Raw genomic sequence first — 27,208 nt, 5'->3', positions numbered from 1 at the left:
CTTTTAGAGGGAACGTTATTCAAAATATAGACAGCAGTCTCTAATACATGTCCCCAAAAGGAATCAGGTAACTCAACAAAGCTCATCATTGAGCGAACCATGTCCAACAAGGTTCTTGTTTCTTCTTTCAGATACACCGTTCTGCTGGGGCATATTAGGTGTAGAGACTTGTGACTTGATTCTATGTTCTATCATATAGTCCTGGAATCTTAAGTCCATGTACTTCCCACCTTGATCTAATCGTAGTGTCTTAATTGTTTTACCTAATTGGTTCTCAACCTCAGCCTTATATTTCTTGAACTTTTCAAAAGAATCAGACTTGTAATGCATTAGGTAAATATGACCATACCTTGAATAATCATTAAGGAAACTGATGAAATATTCATACCCACCTCGAGCTTTAACATTCATCGGTCCACAGAGGTCCGAATGTACGAGCTCTAAGGGTATTGTGGCTCTGAGATCTTTTCCAGTAAAAGATCTCTTAGTCATTTTTTCTTCAAGACAAGACTCACATGGAGGTAAAGAATTGTCTTCTAACTGATTTAGGAGTCATTCTTAACCAATCTCTCAATCCTTTTGAGATTTATGTGGCCAAGTCTTAAGTGCCATAGATAGGCATTAGAAGAAACCTTTTGTCTTTTATTCTGAGTTTCGACTGTTCTAAACATCTCAGTATTTAAGACAAATTTTGCTTTAGTTGGTCTTAACTTATATAAGTTGTTTTCAAGTATAGTAGAACATATTTGAATACCTTTTCTGAAAATGAATGCTTCATTAACTTCAAAAGATATTTTATACATTTGTTCCAATATACATGTGATAGATATTAAATTTTGTCTCATTTTAGGAGCATACAAAACATCTTTAAGTATGATATATCTATCGTTGAAAAACAACTTCAAGTCTCCCACTGCTTCGGCTAAGACACCCTCTCCTGTTCCAACCTTGAGGGTGATCTCGCCTTCTTCAAGCTTTTTCCAGGAACTAGTTTCCTGAGAAGAGAAGAAAATATGATTAGTGGCTTCTGAATCCAATATCCAGGTTGAATTATCATACTCCACTAAACATGTTTCAGCAACTAGTAAATCATATTTACCTTATGCTTCTTTCGAGGTAGGGGCCTACATTCCTCAGTTAAGACAAATCTCAGGTTATCTATTACTAGTGTTGAATTCAGATTTTTTTTCCATGTTGAGTAATTATCACCGTTTAGTTTCTTGGAAGCTAAGAGTTGATCTAAAGAGCTAGTCATGCTGAAAAGAAAAACATATCCTTTTTAGTAAAAACATTAATCTTTAAAATCCAATCAAGTTTAGCCAAAAAAACTAATAATATGCCCTTCATTATTATATTTTGCAATGATATTTCAATGGTTTAGAATAACCTCCACCGAGCGGTGATCGACTATTCCTTCGTTGAACCAAGAATATCTTGACTCGATACTATCACCAGAATAACTCTTATCCCTATAATAACCTTCACTGAGGGGTAATCGACTATTCCTCCGTTGATTTTCAATGGTTGCTTTGTGGTCGTCCTCAAGATGAATGTGGTGCATGCAGTACACGAGGTTAATTCCTCCGATATCAGCGAGCGTCTAGCCGATTGCTCGCACATGCTTTTTGAGAATGCTCATTAACGCATTCTTTTGATCTGTGTTAAGTGTGGACGAAATTATCACTGCCAACTTCTCATTCTGCCCCAGGAATGCATACTTCAAATGTGTTGGTAGGGTTTTTAGTTCAAGGGTTAGTGGCCCCACGAGAGAAGGTTGAGTTATTTTTCTTTCTTCTCTTGCCTCTTCTTCTTGCGTTGCGATCGATCCTTCTTCTTTTTTTGTTTTTGCTATGATCGCATTGCAGGCAGCTACGGATGCGTCAACATCCTCTTTTTTATACTCTTCATCAAACTTTTCTTCTTCAATCAAATTCAATTCATCTTCTGAATCTGACAGGTTTTCCTCATCAAAAAATTTCATGGCACGAATTATGTTAAATTCGAGCTTCTGTCCGTTGATACACAAAGTGATCTCTCTCTTGTGCACATCAATTTAAGCACGACCCGTTGATAGGAAAGGTCGCCCCAAAATGATGGGCACATCTTTATCGGCCTCATAATCCAAGATGATGAAGTCAGCTGGCAAAATAAATTTATCAATGGTGATCAAAACTTCTTTCACCTTACCTCTGGATGAACCAGAGATCTGTAAGCCAACTGGAGAGTCATGGATGTGGGCACAAGTTCCCCCAAATTTAATTGTCGAAAGATTGACAGCGGCATCAAATTTATGCTAGCCCCCAAGTCACACAAAGCTTGCCCAATATAGAGTCCTCCTATGGTGCAAGGAATAGTGAAGCTCCCAAGATCGCTCATCTTCAGTGGGATAATAGATTTGGAACTTTGCGTTAATGCCACCGTGGAAAATTTTCTAGTACCTCTTTTCTTGGATACCATGTCCTTTAGAAACTTGGCATAGGCAGGCATTTCCTCAATCGCTTCACTGAAAGGAATGTTAACATGTAATTTCTTAAGCATAGACATAAAGCATAGGTACTGTACCTCTTCATTTTTTTTTCTAGCCTCTGAGGGAAAGGTGGTAACTGGACTCTAACGGTTCCCATTTCATTTGACTTTAAGGTTGATGCAACCTCAGGTTATAATGCTTCATTTTCTTTTTCTACTTCTTGTGTTGCCGCAATCTCCAGTTCAGCTGCGATAGAGGTTGATCTATTCTACTCCTTCTTTTCTCCTTCCACAGTCCTTCCACTGCACAATGTCACAACTTGACATTGCTCCTTACCTAAACCTACTGGGTTGCGTGGAAGCTCGGTTGAACTCGGCAGCACCCCTTGCGGTCTACTTTTGAGCTCATTTTCAATCTGGCCCATTTGCAATTCAAGGTTGCGGATGGACGTAGCCTGACTCTAAAGCACCATCTCATTTTTCTTTATATATTGCTTCAATAGGCCTTCTAGGGAAGAAGATTATGGTGGTTATTGTGAGCTACTTACTTGGTTGCTCTGTTGACCGTTACTGTGTTGAAAGAACCCTGGTGGCCCTTCTTTTTGTGCCACAGATTGAAAGTTTTGTTGTGAATTCTTCCAAGCAAAGTTTTGGTGGTTTTTCCACCCGGAGTTGTAGGTGTTGGAAAAAGGGTTGTTCTTTACAAAATATACAGATTGTGGGTTTTGTGGGCAATTCTCCATAGCATGCCCATCACCATAAGTCGCACACCTTGTGGTGTTTTGACTTATTGCGTTGATTTGCCCACCTTGCGGTGTTGGGCTACTGATCGTCATTCCTTGGATCAAGTTCATCATTGCGGTCATTTGGTTCTACAGTGAAACAATGCCACCGTTTTTTGCGTCAAATTCTTTTGAGTCTTAATCTCTGGTCGCACTTCCTCCAATCGTCATGATTCTTGGAGATGCGATCCAGGATATTCTTCGCCTCATCATAAGTCTTGTCAAGCAGACACCAGCTGCTGCCGCATTGGCAACGGTCTGCGAACCAGGATTCAAACTGTGGTAGAAAATTTCCATCTGAAGCCAGTCTGGTAGCCTATTATGCGGACAATCTTAGACCAACCTTTTAACCTCGCCCAGGCATCACAATGCGATTCATCCATGTCTTGTTCAAAATTAGTGATAAGCTTTCTTCGTCTGGCATTCTCTGTAGGTGGGAAATACTTCTTCATAAACTTATCCACCACCTATTCCCAAGAAGTGATCTCTCCTGGTTTAAGTGAGTAAGCCCATTTCCTAGCCTGATCACAAAGGGAAAATGGAAATAGCGTTAGTCGAACCTCCTCAGTAGAGATATTTGGGAACACAAAAGTATTGCAGATTTCAATAAAACTTCGGAGATGGGCATGCGGATCCTCGCCACGCCTTCCACCAAATTGACCTGTAGCCTGGATCATCTGTAGCATCACTGGTTTCATTTCAAATCTACTTCTGTCTAAGGCAGACCTCATGATTCCAGGAGAGAAATCATAGAGGTTTGGCGATGTATGGTCCCTAATGGGCCTATTGCGATCGTTGGTCAACAGAATTGGATTTACAATGACATTGTTGCTGTTTGGTGCTTCATTCCTAGGCTACTCCGCCATCACTTCCTTATCGGATTGTGGTTGCTGTTGGCAGTTCCTTAGTCTCCTCCTAAAAGTCCTCTCAATCTCCGGGTCGTAATTCTCTAGAGATTGAGAATCCTTAAAAGAAAAAAAAAAAAAAAAACTATCATTAACAAACTATTTTGCCGAAGTCCCCAGCAATGGCGCCAAAAACTTGGTGCATTATTTTATTGAGTGGAAATATGGATGAAATGTATTGGTGGATTTACGTTGTGCACTCAAGTTTCCCCAGCGGAATCCAAGTGTAAATTCCTCTGGGTTTTCTGGTAAGTCCAGGGTCAATCACAGGAACTTGTGAAAATAGTTGCGTTGATAAATTTCTTATGAAAACTTTGCAATAACTGATAAAATAAATAAGGTGGTGGTTTGTTGTTGCATTAATGAAAATAATAATAAGAGTTGGCAACGTGAAATACGATGAATATGCGGTGAATAGGTTGAGAAGGGTTTCGACTAACACTCCCTAGGTTGCGTTCATGCCTTGCGATCATGCAACATGCATACAATAGTAAACCACCTCTCGGCACGAATGCCATGACTTCTAAGGCTAGAACGCATGTGATAAATATGCGATAAGTCTACAGGGGTTACAGATAAACCTCTATTTCTATTTATGCGATGATAATATGACATTCACACAAATATACGATCGCATAATATCATTCCTATTCCTAGGATGCATGCGATGCAAGTTGACAAACAGAGCTTATCTCTAAGTCCCTTTTTCTTGTTTGTGCAGGCCTAATCTTGCTCTTTCAAGTCAGATTCTAACCTAGCTCTCTCGAGACATTAGGTTCTTTCCTTAGATTCTCTCTCGAGCAACTCTAAAGGGATGTTTCACAACATAAAACAAGACAATCATAAGTAATGAACTTCCTAGATCATGTTAGCTTAGTTCCTCTCAACCCATTCAACTAGTTTAGCTACTCATACGTATTAAGAGAGTGAGCAGATGTAGAATTATAACTTCCATTGAATAGATAAAAGATGAAGTATAGAATAACAATGCAAGTATAGTAAAGAGCCTGAGGCAGTTTCTTGCCACCAGGTGTTACACTGTTCTATGTGCTCAAAAGATAACCTCGCTTTCATGAGAATCAACCCGCTCTTTGCTCTTACGCCCCAAGGTTCTCTCTCGAGCTGTCTTTGACGATCATCAGCGTCACCACTCTTCTCTAGCTCCGCTATGAAATGGAAAAGAAAACTATAAACAGAGGTGTGAACTTGTAACGTGATGAATTAATCAACTGCTTAACCCCCTCTCTGAAGAATGCACTTGGTATTTATAGGGCATCAAAAAGGTGAAAGGCAACTTCTCTTTCCTGGTTGTATAGATGAGACAGCTTTAGTTCCTGACTGATGCACCGGATAATTGTCACTGATAAAGCTGGATGTACTTTGTGACCCTTATCGACTGTCAACTTAATTTGGATTCGACTGCTATCAGCTTTCTGTTCCATCGATCTTAACTGTCCTTTCGTCTGATGTGTGGTGATTCTTCTTGGGTGAGTATTTGCGAGCGTGATCAATGCAAAGTCTTGCAGTGAAGTTGCTCGTCCGATGAATTCCTATGATTGCAATCTCTATAATGTATTAATGCATATTTTGCACAAAAAAAATACAAAAATCAATAGTTCCAATGCACTGACGCATGCGACCGCAATATTATAGATTTTATGCTTAATGGACGCAATTTATCATTTTTCATCAACGCAATCCAACGTTGTTTAATAACTTAGCACTATGATAACGTGCATTTATGCCCGTTATCAATGAGCATGCATCTTATCTGTATTATAGATTTTAGAAGTCTAGTATATTTTATAACAATTATAAAATAAATTATAACAATTATAACCCTAGAGCATTCATCTATAACATGCTTTCTTCAATCAAACATGATTTAATATAACACTTATACTAAAACTAAGCATGCATAGTATATATTTTATAACACTTATAAGATATTAAAAATGCATGTCACATGCTTTTCCTTTGGTGGGGTTTTAAAACTATATTGCATACTATATGCACACATAATCAAACAACATTATACATCACATGCATAATAGGTAAACAACACTAAAGTGGACCGATTTTGGCATTAAAAACAAAACAATAACTAATTTATTACAAAAATTAGCAACCAGCTTCCCGAAATTGGCTTCAAACAGTTTAAACCACCTGAAACCGCTCAGAATTCACTCGAACCGGCCTAAAACAACCAAAAACCAAGTTGAACCGGTCAAACCAACTCAACCAGGTCAAACGGACCGGTCCAAACCGTCTGGACTGGCTACTCAACATGCGCTGGCGCAGTCAACGGAGGTGCAGGGCGGATCGGGTTGATGGAAACATGCGGACACAATTGAGCGTGCATGAGTGGATCGTAGAGGCGAGAGGCCCGGGTCGTGGGTAGCGGGCGAACGGGCCGCACGAAGCGAAGTAGACACGCGGGTCAGATCTGGACAGGGCAGGCATGCGAATCGAGACGTACATGCAAGAAAACTTCGAACCGGGTCGGACGGCTGCTCGGGTCGGGTCTGGGAGCTCTCTTCTCAGGTTTGGTCGCTATTTCGGGTCTGTGAGCCATTTTTCTCCATTTTTGCTGCTGTTCTCTCTCCTGGAATCAAGAAATTACAACCTATATTCAACTCTAATGACTCTAACAAATTTACAGATCCTTTTTCACACATTAATGCTCATAAACATGTGAGCAATTACAAATTTCCACAAGAAATTTAAAGAAAAATAATGCCGAAATCATAATAAATCTACTTTAGTCCATATTACATTCAACACTTGAATAGAAATGGAAAAAGACACCCACCAAAAGTAATTGAGCGTAATTAAAGCATGCTCTGATACCACATGATGGAACATGAGACATACACAGCGGAATTAGGATCTAATTACACTTTAATTGCTTTTAATTAAAAGGAAACTTGCATGCAAATCAATGGAAAAACAGTAAATAAAAAGATAGGATACAACCTTTGTAGCTCCCGAAATCCACTTTTTATCGTTGAATCTTGACCCGAACTCTTCCAGACCACCACTAGAGTTGACCTACTATCCTCTGGACTCAGAACCATGTTGTGGGACTTGATCGATGAAGAAAATCGAGAGAGAGAAAGAGATGGAAAATAAAAATGAATCTTGGGTTAGGTTTGGGTTTTTCTTTTCACAAAGTAGTGATTTTTCCAGCCCAAATTTAGAAAAATTTTTTGGAAAAATGGCCAAAATTTTTCAATCCAAAATTGAAAGCCCAATTTATAGAAAAAAGTCATGCAACAATTGCATGAAACAAATCCATAAAAACCCAACACCTATAATCCACTATCTTAGTGGGCTTAATGTCTCCACTATAAGCCAACACCTAGCCCACTATTTTGTTAGTGGAATTATCCAACAAAAGTTTGGATTTTCCCACTAACTATAGTGAAAAGGCAAAATAGTCATTTGGTCAAAGTCAAACTTTGACAAAAAAGTCAACATTTTGACTTTTTATGATTTTTCCCGTGTTGACTAATTTTGACCTCCCGAGCATGAATCCGCCTTTATTTTCTCGAAATTCAAATCACATTTGAATATAAGGTCGGTCAAAATTTTACTTTTCAAATTCAAAAGTCAACTCTTTGACTATTTACATCTTTGACCATTTCCATTATTTTCGAGCTTCCGAATATGAACGTATTCATATTCTTGATATTTAAATCACATTTAAATATTAAAGCTGTATCTCTAAACTAAAAAACCAGACCATTATATCACATATACTTGTCGGTTTCTCTCTCTTCAATTAATTCGAACAATTCGAATTATTTTATCATACTGTTCTAAGTTTATTCCATATGAGCTAGTAAGGGAACCTAATAAACCTATAGATCATGGGCTCTAACAATATGAGATTAACCGATAAAACTCTTTAACCTAATTAATCAACATATGTTAACTAACAGGACATTCCACTATAGTCCCGTAGTTGCACTCCCCTTACTATAGATATATTTATGTCCATTTGATATAACCATGATTAATAAGCTAATCCTTCACAGGTTGTTCGTAATCTTGGCTGGGTCATAAAAACCGTTTTACCCCCAAGACTACATCTTGTTCCTTAAGTTCCACTGATTCTCTAATGAATAATTGGTTTAAACCTATAAACCGAATCCCTCTCGAGCCAAGGAGAGGGTAGGGCCCCTTGTTCAAGACCTAGATTCAGTACTAAAGGGAACAACCTATCTACTATCCCTATAACGGGTAGGAGTGAATTCCATCTTGCACCCTATGTTCCCAGCTATCCACCTGATCTTACCCTTGAAATGGGAGGCTTATTGGGCTAGCGATGATGAGCTGCCCTCACCTATGCAGATCTCAGGATAATTCCGAGTGAACAGGAGTTCATAGTTAGCTCAGTATTAAGATTAAAATACCTAGGTCATCAATTAACGAAATAGTCAGTTTTATATATAAAACGACATTTAGAATGTAAAAAGTGACTATTTCATGGTTTAGTCTTATGCAAACTCATTGCATAGGATGCCCCCACTCATATATCTCTATATGAACGATTCAGGATCACATCGTTTGTACTAACTACAAAGTGGGCCGCATCCATAGTGTCCCCAGAATATGGCGCCCAACCTTATTCATATACTATAGACCATTTTGGCTATATATTTAAAGTTGATCCACATTTATGTCACTACATAAAGTTCAAACTACATTAAATAGCCTCAGGACCTTAGTTTATTGGATTCAAGATTATAATTTCAATAACAACTTTATCGAAAACAAAACAGGATATGTTTATTAATTTACAAACTACGAGTTTTCAGACATAAAATCGAACAATAACTAAACTTCTGAATGGGTTGAGAAGCATTTAGCTAGCATAACCTGAGATCTTCACTTTATGCGATCATCTTGTATTATGTATGCGTCATTCATCCTTTAAAGATGATCGGGAGTGTGGTCTAAGGATAGAATCTAGGCTTCGGAAAGTCAGATTAGAATCTAGGCTCGAGAGAGTCAGATTAGAACTGCATAAGCAAGAGTTAGAAACTTAGGAATAAGTTATGTTTGCTATTAACGCATCGCATGCACCCTAGAGATAGGATATGGTAGTATGTGGTCACCTTGTGTATGTGTGCATCATTCATCATCACATCGACAAGAATAGAAACTTAGGAATAAGTCCTATCGCCATCATCCTAGAAATAGGAACTATGGCATTTGCATTGGAAGATGATTTGTTGTTGTGTGTGTGTAGCATGATCGCATAGCTTGAACGTAATCTTAGGAAGTGCAAGCTAAATCCCTTCTCAACCCGTTCCCTGCATACTCATTGTAACTTTCACTGTTATCAACTCTTTCCTAAATTCTACCGTATAGGATTTATATTTTAAATAAACATACCGACCAACTTATTGTTTTAATTGGTACTACAAAGAAATCAGAATTTACCGTCGCATACTGTCTCCATAGTCCCTGTGTTCAACCCTAGGCTTACTAGGCAACCTAGTAGGATTTATACTTGGATTTTACTAGGAAAACTTGCATGTGCAATGCATACACCACCATCGCAATATACATCATTATTTCACCATGTTCACTATGCATTATAGGTCCAAAAGGTCCCTCTACTAGCTTGTAAAAGATTAAACCTTGGATTGGAAAATTGAGTGAATTTGAAGTGTTCAAATTCAAAATTAGTATTTTGAAATTGAAATGTTCAAATTCAATTTTAGGGTTTGGATAAATATATTTGATATAATTAAACGTTTTAATGTATTGAAATTAAACGTAAATTGGAGAGCTTATAATATTAAATATTGATTTAAATATTGAACACATGAATAGGATTTAAAGAAATGATTTTTTAGAAAAAATGAATTTTAATTTAATTTGATTAAGTTAAATTAAATTTAATTTGGAAAATGAATTGCAAAGTGAGAAAATCCAACATTTGATGTTGGTAATGGGGTTTTCCATTTTTTGAAACCTTGCCCACTCACTTAGTGCAAATTGAAGTGTCAATTGGCTGAATATATGAGTGCTTGCATGTTTAAAATTGTTAAATACATCATTTTTTAAGAATCATGAAGACCATGCAATTTGAAAATTCTATAAAAATCTTTTTTACTCTCAAACTGTCTCAAACCCTTTCAAATTACAACTCAATTGGGAAGTTTCCACTACCTAATCCAAGGCTGAGGATAGTAGAGAAGACTCTCTTGGTAGTCTACTAGAGTTTTGGAGATCCAATTCGTGGAATTCAGCAAGGCTTTGAAGAGATTCTACGAAGATATATATCTATAAAACCCTCTTTATTATAAAAATTGTTTTAAGCATGATTTTAAACTCAAATTAAGTGTAATTAGAATACTTATTGATTCTATTTGCTTCCGCTTTATGCATGTTTTTCCTATCAGTGTTCAACCCAGGACTTACCAGAAAACCTAAGTTAGATTTATACTTAGATCAGATCTAGGAAATGTAAACCTTGAACCCTAATTTCCCTACTTGTGTATGTTTACTATTGAGACCAGTATGGTGAGTAAGTTAATATAAGACTAATGTCTAATTGTAGGGAAGAGGGTGAAGAGTTGGAATAAATTTTTAAGTTTAGAAGCTTGATTATTGGGTGAAGCTAGAAATTGGCCAAGTGTTGTTAGTGTAGCCATGAGTTGGCCTTTTGATGGCGTTAGAGGTGAGCCATGGGCGTTGGCCTTACTTTTGAGGTTAGTTGGGCTCTTAATCAAGCCAAGTGTGGCCGAGCGAGGAGAAGCCATGCGTTGGAATGTGCACGGCAAGAAGAGCCATGTTGAGCGCAAGCAACCCCATGCATAGATAGGGCATGCGACAACCAAGTATTGTGAGGTTAGTATACGTGCGTAAGGAGGGTGTTGAGTGTTCCCAAAGAGAGGACGCATGGCTAATGGGGCTGTTGCATTGGCTTGAGACTGGGTGTTCAACCTAGCACACGCACATGAGGGGAAGCGATGGTAAGGCTGTGCATTGAGATGTAGCGCGCTAACAAGGCCTTAAAGGTTAACATGCGATGGGGGCTGCAACAAGATAAGTCTCGAGCATTAAAGCAAGCGGTGGCTTGGGCGATGGCTAGGTGTGTGATGATCAAGCTTAGCATGCGATGAGTAGAGCTTATGTTGGTCAGGCTTTGCAAAGTTGAAAGGGCTAGAGTTACGATGATGATTGAAGCCAAGAGGAGGCCAAGGCACATGCGATGGAGTAGGCTTGGTGAGAACTATGGTGTGCGTTGAACCTAGTTGAAGACATGCATTGATAGTAGGTGAAGTAATCAGCCTAAAAGCACCAACTAGGGGCACCAATTATCTTAATCTCATGATTTAAGCCCACTTGAGGTGGAGGTGTCATGATAAGAATTCATGAAATATGGTGGGTGGTAGTATAAAAGGGAGGATGAACTTCAAAAGATTAGTTTGAACAATTCCTCCATGCAAATTAATAGTTCTTGGTGTCGTTGGAAAGATCTATAAGTCTACTTTCAGAGGTTGGGCTACTGAAAGAAGATCTCACTAGAATAAGGCCAGAGAAGAAAGAAAGTGACAAGAGGTTAAGTTCGTGGGTGAATTTGGGCCATCGCTGAAGAACTGAGGCTCTAGGTTGAACCAAAAGGAATTTTAAGGTAGGCTTCCTAAGACAATTTTAAACAAGTTTGTAGAGGAAAGAATCTCGAGATAAGTTTTAGAACTTGAGTTACTGATGAAGTAAGTCGAATCTGAAATTCTGTGAACAAGCAGGTAGCTGCTTGGGTTGAGTAAGCAGGCAGCTCAAAATAGGCGCATGGGCAGACGAAGGGCTAAGCACTCCTATGCATTTAACCTAATGTTTTGGGTGAAAAGGCCTGCGTTGAAGACTAGGACGCGTAGATGCTTATGTGAATGACCATATGCGGCTGAAGGAATACTTAGAGCAAGTGTTGGTTGCATAGTGGGAATGCGTTGGTGAGGTGTGTTGCCCGCATAGCAAGATCCTAAACCTCAAGGAAATTTTTAAGTGCTCGACCTATAGCCAGGTATGTGTTTGAGTAAAAGTCTTCTAAGGAAGGCTAAACGCAAGCTTAATTAAGAGTTAGTCTCAAAAGGGAGACCATTGATAGTAGCTAAATATATGTTGTTGTGTACACAAGATTGACACCATTGCTAGAAGCATATCAACTTTTAAGGAGTAGCCCGAAAGTTGTGAGTGACTAAGTATTTGTAATGATTTTAAAGAATCCATGATTTTAAGAAAGATTATTCTCATGCTAGCTATTTTAAAAAGTAGTTTTTCTAAGCAAACTTTGAGTTTATGTTTTTCAAATGCATGCCATGTATGAAAGGATGTTATAAAACTATTTATGTGTGTTCATATGCACAAAGCATGCATTAGATCCTTTAAAGACATGTTACTATGAATTTAGGTATACATGCTTTAAAGAATAAGTCATAGTAGGACTAATGTTACTTCAAGCTCGATACTGAAGGACTTAGAGAAGGTATCCGAGCTATAGTACCAAAGGTATGACGGTACTTAGTTATAACCACGTGCACATTGGTAATTAGACATCGAGAGATTGAGCAAAAGGGTTCTCTCTTGACTAAGGTTTGACATTGGGATTTAACCATATCAGAGTTACTCTCAACTAAGTTTAGCTTAAGGACTTATGATAATAGCAGCTTTACATGTTTAGTGCTTGGAAAATTTACATTTCAGTATAAGGTTATTGTAAAGACTTATGTTTCAGTATGATCTCTTTATTGATACTTAAGCAGTCTGGGAGGGTGTGTGACAGGAAAGCTTGTACGAATTACAAGTTTGCTTGCATCCACCCCAATGCATCACCTATCTTTCTCACTTAGATTGAATTTAACCTATCATACATCTTCATTCATCTTATCAACATATCACCATTCTCCATTTTCATTCAAAACACTTTTAAGACTCAAATCACGAGGCGAAAAAGAGAGACGTCCGTGACATGCTCTGGAATTCAAGAGAATTTCCAGACAACATTCTATTCCCCATTCCCAAGGCAATCTTCCTTGAGAGGGATTGCCACCACCACCGTTGGAGAAGAAGAATTTGGAAGATGCTCCTCTCCATCATTCCACCGCAGTAGGAAGCAAGAAACGGCTACCGCTAGCGATCATTCTCTTCATCTATTCATCTCTTTATTTTATTTATCATTCTCTGTATTTTCATCTCTATACATCTTCTTCTTCCTATTGTAACGAACATCCTTGATTTATTTTAATATACATCATGACTTCCATTATTACATTTTCCCTTCTTCCTCTTTTATTTATCTTCCATGAGTAGCTAAATTGTTAGTGAGCTATGATGAATTAATCCTCATTGTAGTGAGCTTAATGATAAGCAACTGTTCATTCAGTTTAGTGTATGACTAAATTTGACTTTTGGTTCCATTTAACCAATCGAATGAAGTGGTAACAATTAACTACTCGAGAGATAAAGTGATTATAGATTCACTATTAGGCAGAAGTTTTGTCATTGCCCACAAACCCTAACTAAACAAATAAAATTTATAATTCACCGAACTACTACTTAAACAACTAGGTGGTACAAGTGGCAAATATGGGGTCGAACAATAGAAATGCCAAGAATTAAATCCATCTTAAGCTAAATTTAACTATGAAAAGAAATAAAAACGGGGGATTTTTGTTGTTTGATTGACAGGAAAACTAAATGTGGAAATTAAAATGCGGAAAGTAAGACAGTTTGAGAAAGAGAGAGATTGAACACAAGATTACCTTCATCAGTTTAGAGATCGTGGGATTTTCTATGAATCTAATCATCGATTAATTATGAAAACAATCTTGAATTAACTATTTCTTAAGCCTAGTCAAATGTAGGGACAACCCATACAAACACCCTAATGGGAATCAATATGTCGTTAGTCTTTAAATTAACTAAGCTAGTTACAAAGGCAATTTACTTAATTACATTACATTCTTGGATTGATTAAGACATTAAGAAAGAATGACCAATTCTATCCTAATGCATTTCCAATCTTTAGGTTTTGTATTAATAAGATCAACTTACTAGAAATCATACTCAAACTAATACTAAAACCTTTTGCTATTTAATCAAGCATACTTTCAATGCAGTTTCAGACATTAAATTCATGCATAGAAAAGACAAATATATAAGAAATTTGAGTCGTCAATTCACTATATGCTTGTGGTAGAAATTGAATCGGAGAATGGAAATCATAAAGAAACATAAAGATCCAGTAAAAAATCTATAAGAAATCTCATAAAATTAAAGAAACTTCCTAGAAACCTAAAAAACCAACATTGTGGCCTTCAATTGTTCATCAATATTGAATCACAATGCCAAGATATACAATTTCAACTCCAAATTAGAAAAAAAAAAAAAAATCTCATGAGTTTTGTCCTGGAATCGCAAAAACCAAGCAAAATGCTCTCTAAGATAGTCTAACTCTCCTCTCTCCCCCAACCTAATTTGGAAAGAATCATTTTATATAGTAGTCGCAATGTCGCAATGGTAGTAGGAGCATTGCGACGCAATTACACAATTCAGCCATTGAGAATTGGCGTAGAGGCGCGACGGTGGTGTGATGCTCATTTGTGCGGATGCATTGGATTTCTGTCCATCTTCGAAGCATTGTGACGCTAAGGGTAGTGTTGCGACGCTACCCTGTTTAGGCAACTACTGCCTTACAACGTTGCGTTGTAGCGTTGAGTGAGGGTTACAATGTTGCGACGATCATGTCAATTTGTCTTAGAGCATCGAGCTACGCTGTACATAGGGTTTCAACACTCAGATCAAGAGCATTTTGGTAATTTCTCCTCCTTTGAAGTCTGGATGCTCAAATTACCTCTAATTTGCTTTAAATCAACCATAAATTGACATCACAAGCTCGATTCTACCTATTTGTGCTTAATACCTACAAAATTGTTGGGTTCTAAAACTCATGGTTTATAAACAATAAACGGACTAATTTTACAATAAAGTTGTTATTGAGATTTATTCAGAAAAGATGTTATTGAATATGTGAATTGCAGTTAAGAACCCTAGATCCAATAAACTAAGCACCCCTGGTTATAGCATGAATACTTGAAGTATATGCGAAGACATAAAAGTGGATCAAGTTCGAGTAAATAGCCAAAACGATCTATAGTATAGGGATAAGGTTGGGTCCCATATCCTGGGGACATTATGGATGCGGCCCACTTCATATTGGATACAAACAATGTGATCCTAAATCATTCATGTGAAGACATGTGAGTGGGGGCATCCTATGCAATGAGTTTGCATAAGATCGGACCAAGTAATAGTCACTTTTACTTTATAATGCCATTTATGACTAAGACTGCATATTTCAATACGATGACCTAGGTAACCCGATTTTAATTCTGAGCTAACTATGAACTTCTGTTTATTCAGGATTATCCTTTAATCTACATGGATTAGAGTGGTTTGAGTTCCCCAACTCAATAAGTCTGCCATTTTAGGGATTAGAGTTGGTAGATAGTTGAGGACATAGTCCTATAAGATAGAATTTTCTCCTACCCGATTTTAGGGATAGTAGATAGGTAATCCTCTTAAGTTTTGACTCCGGGTCTTTAATAAGGGGTCCCACCCTCTCATTGGCCTGAGAAGGACTCGGTTTGATGGTTGAATCACAAACCAATTTTTCTTAGAGAATCAGTGAGACTTAAGGAACAAGATGTAATTATAGGGGTAAAATGATAATTTTGACCTAGCTGTAATTACGAACAGCCTTTTAAGGATCAACTTACTAATCATGGTTATATCGAGTGGAAAGAAATATATCTACAGTGAGGAAAGTACAACCATTGTGCTATAGTGGAGTGTCCTAGTAGTTAACAACAGTTGGTTAACTAGGTTAAAGAGTTTACCCAGTTAATCTCTTATCATTGGAACTCATGATTTGTAAGTCCATTGGAAACATTCAAATTTTATTTAGGAAGTAAACATTAATTATATTTGATGTACTTAATGACTTATCGTTTAATTATGAATTAAATAATATGGAGAGTTGGAAATATTTAAATACGATTTAAATATTGTATGTAAACCTTGAACTCTAGGTTTTCTAGATAAGCATGTTTAGCCAAAGGAATGTTATATTACATATTTATTAAAGTAGCAATTCATGTTTATTTATAGGAATTATGATGGAAGGGAAGGAAAAACATCTTAAATGAGGGGTGACGTGGCGGTTAACCCTTGAACTCGAGAGGCGGCGGGAAGTTTTTAGAAGAAGAAATTCAAAAGCATGGCTTTGGTAATTGACATAAGAAAATTTAGTAAAATCAGTGCCATTCAAAAACTGAGAGAATCTAGTTTAAGTGGTTGTCTTGTTGGAGAAAGATTGCAAGAGGAGAAGAACAAGAAGTGAAGAAAGTTCAGAGGAGGCAGAATCTCAAGTTAGTCAGGGCCCAAGGTGAAGATTGGAAGTTCTAGGCCAAACTATAAGCAATTCTCGGCTGAAATTTTAAGTTATGAAAGTTACTTAATTCTAAACAAGTTTGTAGAAGGAAGTTTCTTAAAAAGAGCTCTGGATTTTGAGTTATGAATTTTTGAAGTTAAAACAGGGAATCGGTGCATAAGCAGACAACTGCTTGGGAAGAACAAACAAACAGTTCACTGTGGGGAGTTATAGCAAGATATGGGAATTAGGATCTTGCTTATAAAGGAAATCTCGCTGATTTTGGTGATAAGGATCTCGCTCTAGAAGGAAATCTCACTAGGAATTGGGCTGAGTATCACTGGTAAGGTGAGTATTGTTAGGATGAAAATTTTCCAGGAAAAGCTTGATCTCGCTAGCAAGGATCTCGCCGATCTCGCTCATGGGGATCCCGCCGATCTCACTCATGGGGATCTCGCCGATCCACTAATGGGGATCTCGCTGATCTCGCCCATGAGGATCTCGCCAGTAGAGCTATCTTTGTTGATGAAAGTTCCTTTAGTAAATGAATTATTTGAGGTATTTTACTAAGAATTCTAAGTAGTTAACCGAGAATTATGTCCTTTCAGGCCAAGAAGAGCTAGGAGAGGCGTATAAACCGTTGAGAGCCCTGAAGAGCGGTGAGTGACTAAGTGAATTAATGTCTCCAATACTTATGTATATAAGATCAAGTAAGTTACAGTGACATTAATGATGAATTTATACTTCCCCAAACAACCAATGGTTGGAGAATAACTTAATGCATATTTCCTGGCTTGTATATGTGTAAAACAGGCCAAGGTATGTCATGTAATCACTACAAAAGTTATGTTTCTAATTTTATAATATGTTTCCTAGGGGAAGGCTATGAAAGAATGAGTTCTTATGTAAATGATAGGCAATAGAACTTAATTTGATGTTACAAAATACCCCGGTACCGAAGGACATTTGAGAAGGTACCTGACCGACTGGATATCGAAGGACATTTGAGAAGGTATCTAATCAACTTGGTACGGAAGGAAATTTGAGAACGTACCTGACCAACTGGGTGCCAAAGGACATTTGAGAAGGTATCTAATCAACTTGGTACCGAAGGAAATTTGAGAAGGTACCTGACCAACTTGATACCGAAGGATATTTGAGAACGTATCTTAATAGCTCGATACTGAAGGACAAGTTTGAGAAGGTATCCGAGCATAAGTACTTAAGATATGATGGTACTTAGCATGACCACGTGAACGTAGGCAGTTATGAATGAGAGGCCAAAGTATGGGTCTCTTGGCTGGTAATAAACGTTGGGAGCTAGAGCGGTTAGACTCGTTCTCAACTAGGGAATAATGATGTTTAATGATGTTTAAGAATGGTTTAAAGCTACATTTAGAGATTAATGCTTGAGTTACTCATTAGTATATTTATAGGTTTATAGTGATGTAATTCTTGATGTTATACGAATCTATAGTCACTCAATGGGCTTTTAGCTCACTGGATTTCTATGTTTCCCTTTTCAGGTAGCGATCAGTTTCCTCAGGGTTGATCCTGCTGCTGCTTGCCACTGAAAGACTCAGCTTATTAAGAAGACTTAGGTTGATGATCTGTTTATGTACGAATGTTTTGAGAGGGACTAGGGCTTCTTTAGGAATGTTTGGGCCATCTGTGAATATTTTTCTGTAAATGTTATGTCATGGTTGTGTGCATGTATTTATGTAATCTTTTTAGAACCTTAATGGGGGTTTGCTGTATGCGTATATTACTAATGTTTTAAACATGTTGGTATTTAGATTAGAAGTCTTGGGTGGTGGGTGTTGGCAGTAGGGCTAGTAACTACCACGGTCATATTCTCTTCCAGAATAAAAGGGTAATCTAGGAGGGGGTGTGATAAGTTGGTATCAAAGCATAAGATTTTGGGAATGAGAGGGGAAGTTCATGCATAGGTCTAAGTCCCTAAATGTGAGTCCCTAACATGTGTACATTGTATTAGGTGAAATGTCGAGGCAACGTGGCAGACCGAGTAAGCAGATAGGTGGTAGGAATACTGACCCTACCAATAATGACCCGAAGGTTAGAGAGAACCCACCGGGTGGGAAAAAGAAGGTGAATAATCCAGTGGGTCAGGAAACGATGTCTGAGGGAGAGTCTAGTACTCCCCAGGCAAGGGTGGATTCTTAGCTAGAAGATGTAGTTTTTAACAGGACAGTGCAGAGATTAGCAGCCAGTGTGGGCTCTGTACGAGCTGACCCAGAGAAAAAATACGGTATTGAGAGGTTTAAAGCCCTAGGGGCTATAACATTTGAAGGTACAACAGATCCGGCTGAAGTTGAGTTATGGTTGGATGTAGTTGAAAAATGTTTCAATGTTACGAGTTGTCCAGAGGACAAGAAAGTAGGGCTTGCCACCTTTCTACTACAGAAAGGAGCAGAGAAATTGTGGGAAGTGATACCCGCCAGACGAACCAGCACAGATGCGATTTTATGTCCTGAGTTCAGGAAGGCCTTTAAAGACAAGTATTACTCAGTTCGTTCCAGGATGCAAAAAGGGATGAGTTTCTCATATTAACACAGGGAACGATGTCAGTGGCGGAATATGAGCAGAAATTTACAGAGTTATCACGGTATGCTCTACCGATTATTACTGAGGAAAGAGATAGGCGCAGGAAATTTGAACAAGATTTGAGGAAGGAAATCAGAACTCCAGTGACGTATACGGCTAATTGGCTAGATTTTAACCAGTTAGTAGAAACAACAACACGAGTCAAGCGGAGTTTGGAATATGATGAGCAGTTTCCAAGAGGCAACGAGGCAGTAGTAGGGCCTAGAGACAGGGGATCCTGACCTTCAGTTGCAACTCAGACTAGTGGAAGTCAATTTAGGGGAACCAGTTGGCAAGGATCCAAGAAAAGAAAAATTAGACCCTCTGCTAGTGCAGTTAGCCGACTAGAGATGCCACGAGCTGGTGAGTCGGTAGCCAGCATAAACAAGAGATCGACGTGCCCTAGTTGTGGCAAGAGGCATTTTGGGGCATGTTATAGTGGCAGAGGTGTATGTTTTCAATGTGGACAAACAGGGCATTTCAAGAGGGACTATCCCCAGGTGAACAGGGACGTTCCAACAGCACAATAGCCAACCCCCCAGATAGTTAACCAACCAAAGAGTGTTGAAAATCGAGGCGAAGGGTCAAGTGGTGCCAAGCAGAAGAATGTCGTAGGTCGACCTCAGCAGCAGGGGCGAATGTACGCCGTGACACACTAGGAAGCAGCGAAGTCTCCAGATGTTGTGACCGGTAATGTTATATTATGTGGACAGTTTGCTTATGTTTTATTTGATCCTGGTGCCACACATTCATTTATATCTAGCATGTATGCATCTAGTATAGATAGGTTGGTTGAACCTATGCCTGAAGAGTTATTTATCTCTACCCCTTTGGGAGATGTGATAACAATAGATAGATGTTATAATCATTGTGAGGTACTGATCAATGGACAAAACTTCAATGTTGATTTACTTCCCTTGGAACTGTTGGAGTTTGATGCTATGCTGGGGATGGATTTTATAAGTAAGTATCGTGCTTCAGTAGACTGTTACAAGAAGGAGGTGGTGCTCAAAAAATCAAATGGACAGGATGCAATGCTGACAGGAATCAAAAGATTAGCCGCGGGGAATCTGATATCGGCAGTGGAAGCTCGAAAGCTGTTGAGCAAGGGATGTAAAGCCTATCTGGCTCATGTAGTGGTTGGTCAAGGGAAAGAGCTGAACCCAAAAGATGTCTTAGTGGTAAATGAGTTTCGGGATGTATTTCCTAAAGAACTATCAGGATTACCACCCGACAGGGAGGTGGAGTTTACTATTGACCTAATTCCAGGAACAATTCCTAAATCGCAGGCACCGTAGTCTGAGTTGAAGGAATTAAAGGTTCAGTTGCAAGAGTTAATTGACAAGGGATACATTCGACCTAGTGTATCGCCTCGAGGAGCTCCGATATTGTTTGTGAGGAAGAAAGACAGTACACTTAGATTGTGTATCGACTATAGGTACCAGAATAAGGTAATGATTAAGAACAAATATCTGTTAACACGCATTGATGATTTGTTTCATCAACTAAGAGGAGCCACGGTGTTTTCAAAGATAGACCTGAGATCGGGTTATCTTTAACTGAAAGTGAAGAAAGCTGACATTCTTAAAACCGCATTTAGAACAAGATATGGACATTATGAATTTTTAGTAATGCCATTCAGATTGACAAATGCCCCTGAAGTATTTATGGATCTTATGAATAGGATATTTCATCCCTACTTGGACCAGTTCGTGATAGTATTCATTGATGATATACTAGTGTATTCTGGTAGTAGGGAGGATCATACAATCCACCTGAGGATAGTATTGAAGACGTTGTGAGATAGGCAGTTGTATGCTAAATTCAGTAAGTGTGATTTTTGGTTAGATCGGGTGCTATTTCTTGGGCATGTTGTTTCAGCAGAGGGCATTAGTGTGGATGCCCAGAAGATGGAAGAAATAGTTAATTAGGAATGACCCACGACTGTTTCAGAGACACGCAGTTTCCTAGGTTTGGCAGGTTATTATCGGAGGTTCATGGAGGGTTTCTCTAAGATAGCCCTTACGTTGACGAACCTTACCAAGAAAGGAATGAGGTTTGAATGGTTGTCGGAGTGTGAGCATAGCTTCTAAGAGCTAAAACAGAGACTAGTATCAGCACCAGTGCTTACCTTGCCTATTCCAGGTAAGGAATTTGAGATTTATTGTGACGCATCCCGACAAAGATTGGGATGTGTGTTGATGCAGGATGGAAAAGTGATTGCATATGCCTCTCGTCAACTTAAGAAACATGAGAGCATTTATCCTACGCATGATCTGGAGTTGGCAGTAGTTGTTTTGGTTCTGAAGTTGTGGAAACACTACCTATTTAGAGAGTACTGCAGAATATTTACAGATCACAAAAGTTTAAAATATATCTTTGATAAAAAAGAGTTGAATCTAACACAATGAAGATGGATTGAATTGATTAAAGATTACGAATGTTCCATCGAGTACCACCCTGGTAAGGCTAATGTTGTAGTAGATGCACTAAGTAGGAAATCCTCGGGACCCAAGGTCATTATTGGTTCAATAAAAGGAATTCTACTACAGGAGTTCAGGAATTCTAGAACCGCCTTATCAGTGGAATCGGAAAGAGGAATGATAGCTACTTTCAAGATAAAGCCTACCTTAGTAGAAAACCTTAAGTAGGATCAGTTGGAAGACCCTGATCTTTAGAAGATTGCTAATGATGTAAGTAAGGGCATCAAGGTTGACATTCAACTAGGAACAGACAATGTACTAGAAAAGGAGGGGAGAATGTGTGTGCTTAACAAGCTATAGCTTAAACAAGCCATTCTAGAGGAAACACATAGTTCCGCTTATGCTGTGCATCCAAAAAGCACCAAGATGTATAGAGCTTTGAAGAAATCTTACTGGTGGCTTGGGATGAAGAGGGACATAGAAGAATATGTGGACCGATGTTTAATCTGCCAACAAGTAAAAACTGAGAGACAAAGACCAGCAGGATTACTCAATCCCCTCCTAGTGCCTGAGTGGAAATGGGAGCATGTGACAATGGACTTTCCATTTGGATTGCCTAAGACACCCTCAGGATTTGATGGCATTTGGGTAATAGTCGATAGACTAACCAAGACAACCAAGTTTTTACTTTTACACTAGACCGTCTAGCTAAGATTTATGTGGATAGGATAATCAGCCAATATGGAGCTCCAGTTTCGATAGTGTCAGACCGAGACTCAAGGTTCACTTCAAAATTTTGGCCTAGTTTACAGAGGGCTATGGGCACTAAATTGCATTTCAGTACGGCTTTTCATCTGCAAATAGATGGACAGTCGGAAAGAACTATATAGACACTGGAAGATATATTAAGAGCTTGTGTACTACAATTCAAAGGAAGTTGGGATACACACTTATCGTTGATTGAATTTGCCTACAAAAATAGCTACCATTCTAGTATCGGAATGGCTCTCTATGAAGCATTGTACGGCTGACCATGCAGGACCCCAATATGCTAGAATGAAGTCGAAGAACGAAAATTATTGGGTCCAGAATTAGTTCAACAAACAACAGAGAATGTGAAACTTATCAGGGATAGAAGAGAATTAGAATTTGAAGTTGAAGAACAGGTATTTCTTCGGCTGTCTCCATGGAAAGGAATTCTCTGGTTTGGGAGAAAAGGGAAGTTAAGTCCACGATACATTAGACCATATGAAATTGTGGAACGGGTTGGTCCAGCAGCTTATAGGTTGCAGATACCGATGGAGCTAGCTCGTATTCACAACGTATTTCATGTGTCAATGCTAAAGAAATACGTGCATGATCCTATGCACATACTAGCAACACAACCGGTACAGCTCAAAGAAGATTTATCTTACGAGGAAGAGGCCATCGAGATTTTGGATAGGAAAGACCAAGTACTCAGAAATAACACGATTCCTTTGGTAAAGGTTCTATGGCGTAATCATGGAATCAAGAAAGCTACCTGGGAACCTGAAGAGCAAATGAGGAAGAGATATCTTCAACTTTTCAAATGATATATCAGGTAAATTTCGAGGACGAAATTTCTTTTAAGGGGGGGATGATTGTAAACCCCAAACTCTAGGTTTTCTAGATAAGCATGTTTAGCTAAAGGAATGTTATATTACATATTTATTAAGTAGCAATTCATGTTTATTTATAGTAATTATAATGGAAGGGAACAAAAAACATCTTAAATGAGGTGTGACGTGGCGGTTAACCCTTGAACTCGGTAGGCGGCAGGAAGTTTTTGGAAGAAGAAATTCAAAAGCATGGTTTTGGTAATTGACATAAGCAAATTTAGTAAAATCAGTGCCATTCGAAAACTGAGAGAATCTAGTTTAAGTGGTTGTCTTTTTGGAGAAAGATTGCAAGAAGAGAAGAACAAGAAGTGAAGAAAGTTCAGATGAGGCAGAATCTCAAGTTAGTCAAGGCCCAAGGTGAAGATTGGAAGTTCTAGGCTAAACTATATGAAATTCTCGGCTGAAATTTTAAGTTATGAAAGTTAACTCAATTCTTAAAAAGAGCACTGTATTTTGAGTTATGAATTTTTGAAGTTATAACAGGGAATCGGTGCATAAGCAGACAATTGCTTGGGAAGAACAAACAAACAGTTCATTGTGGGCAGTGATAGCGAGATATGGGAATTAGGATCTCGCTTATAAAGGAAATCTCGTTGATTTTGGTGATAAGGATCTCGCTCCAGAAGGAAATTCTCGTTAGGAATTGGGCTGAGTATCGCTGGTAAGGTGAGTATTGTTAGGATGAAAATTTTCCAGGAAAAGCTTGATCTCGCTAGCTAGGATCACGCTGATCTCGCTACCAAGGATCTCGCCGATCTCACTCATGGGGATCTCGCCGATCTCACTCATGGGGATCTCGCCGATCTCGCTAATTGGGATCTCGCTGATCTCGCCCATGAGAATCTCGCCAGTAGAGCTATCTTTGTGGATGAAAGTTCCTTTAGTAAATGAATTATTTGAGCTATTTTACTAAGAATTCTAAGTAGTTAACCGGGAATTATGTCCTTTCAGGCCAAGAAGAGGTAGGAGAGGCGTATAAACCGTTGAGAGCCCTGAAGAGCGGTGAGTGACTAAGTGAATTAATGTCTCCAATACTTATGTATATAAGATCGAGTAAGTTACAGTGACATTAATGATGAATTTATACTTCCCCAAACAACCAATGGTTGGAGAATAACTTAACGCGTGTTTCCTGGCTTGTATATGTGTAAAACAGGCCAAGGTATGTCATGTAATCACTACAAAAGTTATGTTTCTAATTTTATAATATGTTTCCTGGGGGAAGGCTATGAAAGAATGAGTTCTTGTGTAAATGATAGGCAATAGAACTTAATTTGATGTTACAAAATACCCCAGTACCGAAAGACATTTGAGAAGGTACCTGACCGACTGGATATCGAAAGACATTTGAGAAGGTATCTAATCAACTTGGTACGGAAGGACATTTGATGTTTAATGATGTTAAATGGTTTAAAGCTACATTTAGAGATTAATGCTTGAGTTAATCATTAGTATATTTACAGGTTTATAGTGATGTAATGCTTGATGTTATACAAATCTATAGTCACTCACTAGGCTTTTAGCTCACGGGATTTCCGTGTTTCCCTTTTCAGGCAGCGATCAGTTTCCTTAGGGTTGATCCTGCTGCTGCTTGCCACTGAAAGACTCGGCTTATTAAGAAGACTTAGGTTGATGATTTGTTTATGTACACATGTTTTGAGAGGGACTAGGGCTTCTTTAGGAATGTTTGGGCCATCTGTGAATATTTTTCTGTAAATGTTATGTCATGGTTGTGTGCATGTATTTATGTAATCTTTGTAGAACCTTAAAAGGGTTTTCTGTATGTGTATATTGCTAATGTTTTAAACAGGTTGGTATTTAGATTAGAAGGCTTGAGTGGCGGGTGCTGGCAGTAGGGCTAGTAACTACCACGGTCATATTCTCTTCTAGAATAAAAGGGTAATCTGGGAGGGGGTGTGACATTGTATACATGAATAGGGTTTCATGATCAGAATTGGTGTTGAATATTAATTTAATATAAAATATTAAATTAATATTATTAACTAAATTATTTAATTAATTATTTAAAGTTCATTATTAGAATTAATTTGATTTAAATTTTGTTTTTTAAATTAACTTTATTCAAAATTAATTATATGAATTAATTTTATTAAAAAATTCATTTAAAACTGAATTTTAGAAATTAAAAAATTAAATGAATTTTTGAGTTAGTGGATTTTTCCCATATTGAACTTCTTTAAAACACCTCAAATCCCACTTATAATTAGTGAACAATTTGGTCACTTTAAGATGATTCTCATTTTGCAAGATTTCTTCTTCAAATAGAAAAAATAATTGTTGAGATTGGGGTTGAAAAAACTGGTTTATGAAACTGAATTTTTCCTCTCAAAACTATAGCTCGAAAATTCTCTCAAACTCTATTTTCCCTTAAAATTTATCATAATTTGGATCCCACAATCTATTATAAGGCCAGAGAATAGCAGGGAAGACTATAGCGGTGGTCCACGAAGTACTCGTAATAAAAAAAACACCAGTGGATTGTTTCAATTTTGAGCTACATGAAAGTTTGTTCTTAATAACTTTATTTTATAGTTTTGAACAAACATGCTTAATCCATAAAATTGATGTAATTAGAGTATTTTAGATCCTAATTACTTCTGCTAGCATGTTCTTTACTCTTACAATTGGGGTCAAAGCATGTTTTAAGCCTTGAATTTGCATTCATTTATGCTTGGTTAGTGAAATTTCATGAGATGAATATTGTGGTTGCTAAAATTGGATATCTTATGGTTTTGTATCACACCCCGCCCCAGATCACCCTCTTAACCTAGAGAAGGGCGTAACTGTAGCAGTTATCAACCCTTAGGCTGACACTTACTACCTAAAAATTCTTGCGGAATAACTCTGATACCAAATACAAATTATATGCAACGGGACGGCTGTAGGCCCATAATTTATTAACTTAGAAACTTAATATGTTTAGAGTATTTACAACATTAGATTTACAAGTCCCAAAACCCACAAACCCTAGTCCCTATATGAACAATAGTAACATGTGTACAATATTAACAGTAACCACCTAGCAAACGATTACAAGTCTTTTGGTCCTTTAGTAGTAGAGCAGGCGCAGAGCTATCTTCAGAGGATTTGACCGCTACCTGTGGGGGGAAAAAACAAAACATTTGAAAACGGGGTGAGCTTACGCCCAGTGAGTGACCGAGAAAACATAGTAAATTCTCATGCATAATTTCAGAAGATAGTTTTATCTGAAATATAATTTAATGCAGCATAAACAATTTCCAAGCGTAATGTATATAAAACTGTTTTAAACATAAAACAGTAAAATCATTTCTCAAATCAAAGTACTGTATAACTGGTAAAATAATCCCAACACCAACTACTAGTCCAGAGAGAACCCTTTTGCTCAATCTCTGACTTTATTCACCTGTGGCCACATTAGGTACTACTGCTCAGATACCTTCTCCTTGTACTTCAGTATCGAGCTACTAGGATACCTTCTCCAACATACTTCAGTATCCCGTTGGCTTGGTACCTTCTCAAACGTACTTCAGTACCAATAGATACCTTCTCCTTGTACTTCAGTATCTAGTTGGGTGGATGCCTTCTCCTTGTACTTCGGCATCGCATTTTACCAAAACTATTTATAAACAACTTTTCTCTTTAAAGCATGTACAGTATAACACATATACAACATGGCTTTAAAGATGGTAACGCATGCTGGATAAAATCAATACATAAATAGTTTTTCAACAATATGCATGCGTTCAAATCACAATTCAAACTTGCTTGGAAACCACTTTATAAAACTAGTAGGCATGAGAATTATTTTCGCAAACATGCTTTCTGTAAATGTTTGTAATCAAAACAGTTTAAAAACGTTTTAGTTCGAAAACATTTTAGCCACTCACCTCGAATTCTTAGGAACTTTTCACTCTAGTAGCTCCTCGGGTCCCTT

At 38.0% G+C, this 27,208-nt stretch overlaps 1 protein-coding gene and 1 non-coding gene across 2 annotated transcripts; both read left to right on the top strand.

Moving 5' to 3' along the window:
* The first annotated feature begins 3,561 nt into the window (after window positions 1–3,561).
* Window positions 3,562–3,667, top strand: LOC120072379 (small nucleolar RNA R71). The gene has a single exon (XR_005480442.2). It is a non-coding gene; the product is annotated as a small nucleolar RNA R71 (small nucleolar RNA).
* A 16,341-nt stretch (window positions 3,668–20,008) lies between these two features.
* LOC150037855 (uncharacterized) lies at window positions 20,009–20,506 on the top strand. The gene has a single exon (XM_090311048.1). The coding sequence runs from the start codon at window positions 20,009–20,011 to the stop codon at window positions 20,504–20,506; it is 498 nt and encodes a 165-aa protein (XP_090167174.1).
* Window positions 20,507–27,208: the final 6,702 nt, after the last annotated feature.

This window comes from Benincasa hispida, chromosome 2 (genome assembly GCF_027475165.1).
Source record: "Benincasa hispida cultivar pf3 chromosome 2, pf3_genome.v1.1, whole genome shotgun sequence".
Classification (NCBI taxonomy): Eukaryota; Viridiplantae; Streptophyta; class Magnoliopsida; order Cucurbitales; family Cucurbitaceae; genus Benincasa; species Benincasa hispida.
This window is presented reverse-complemented; position numbering and strand designations above follow the sequence as displayed.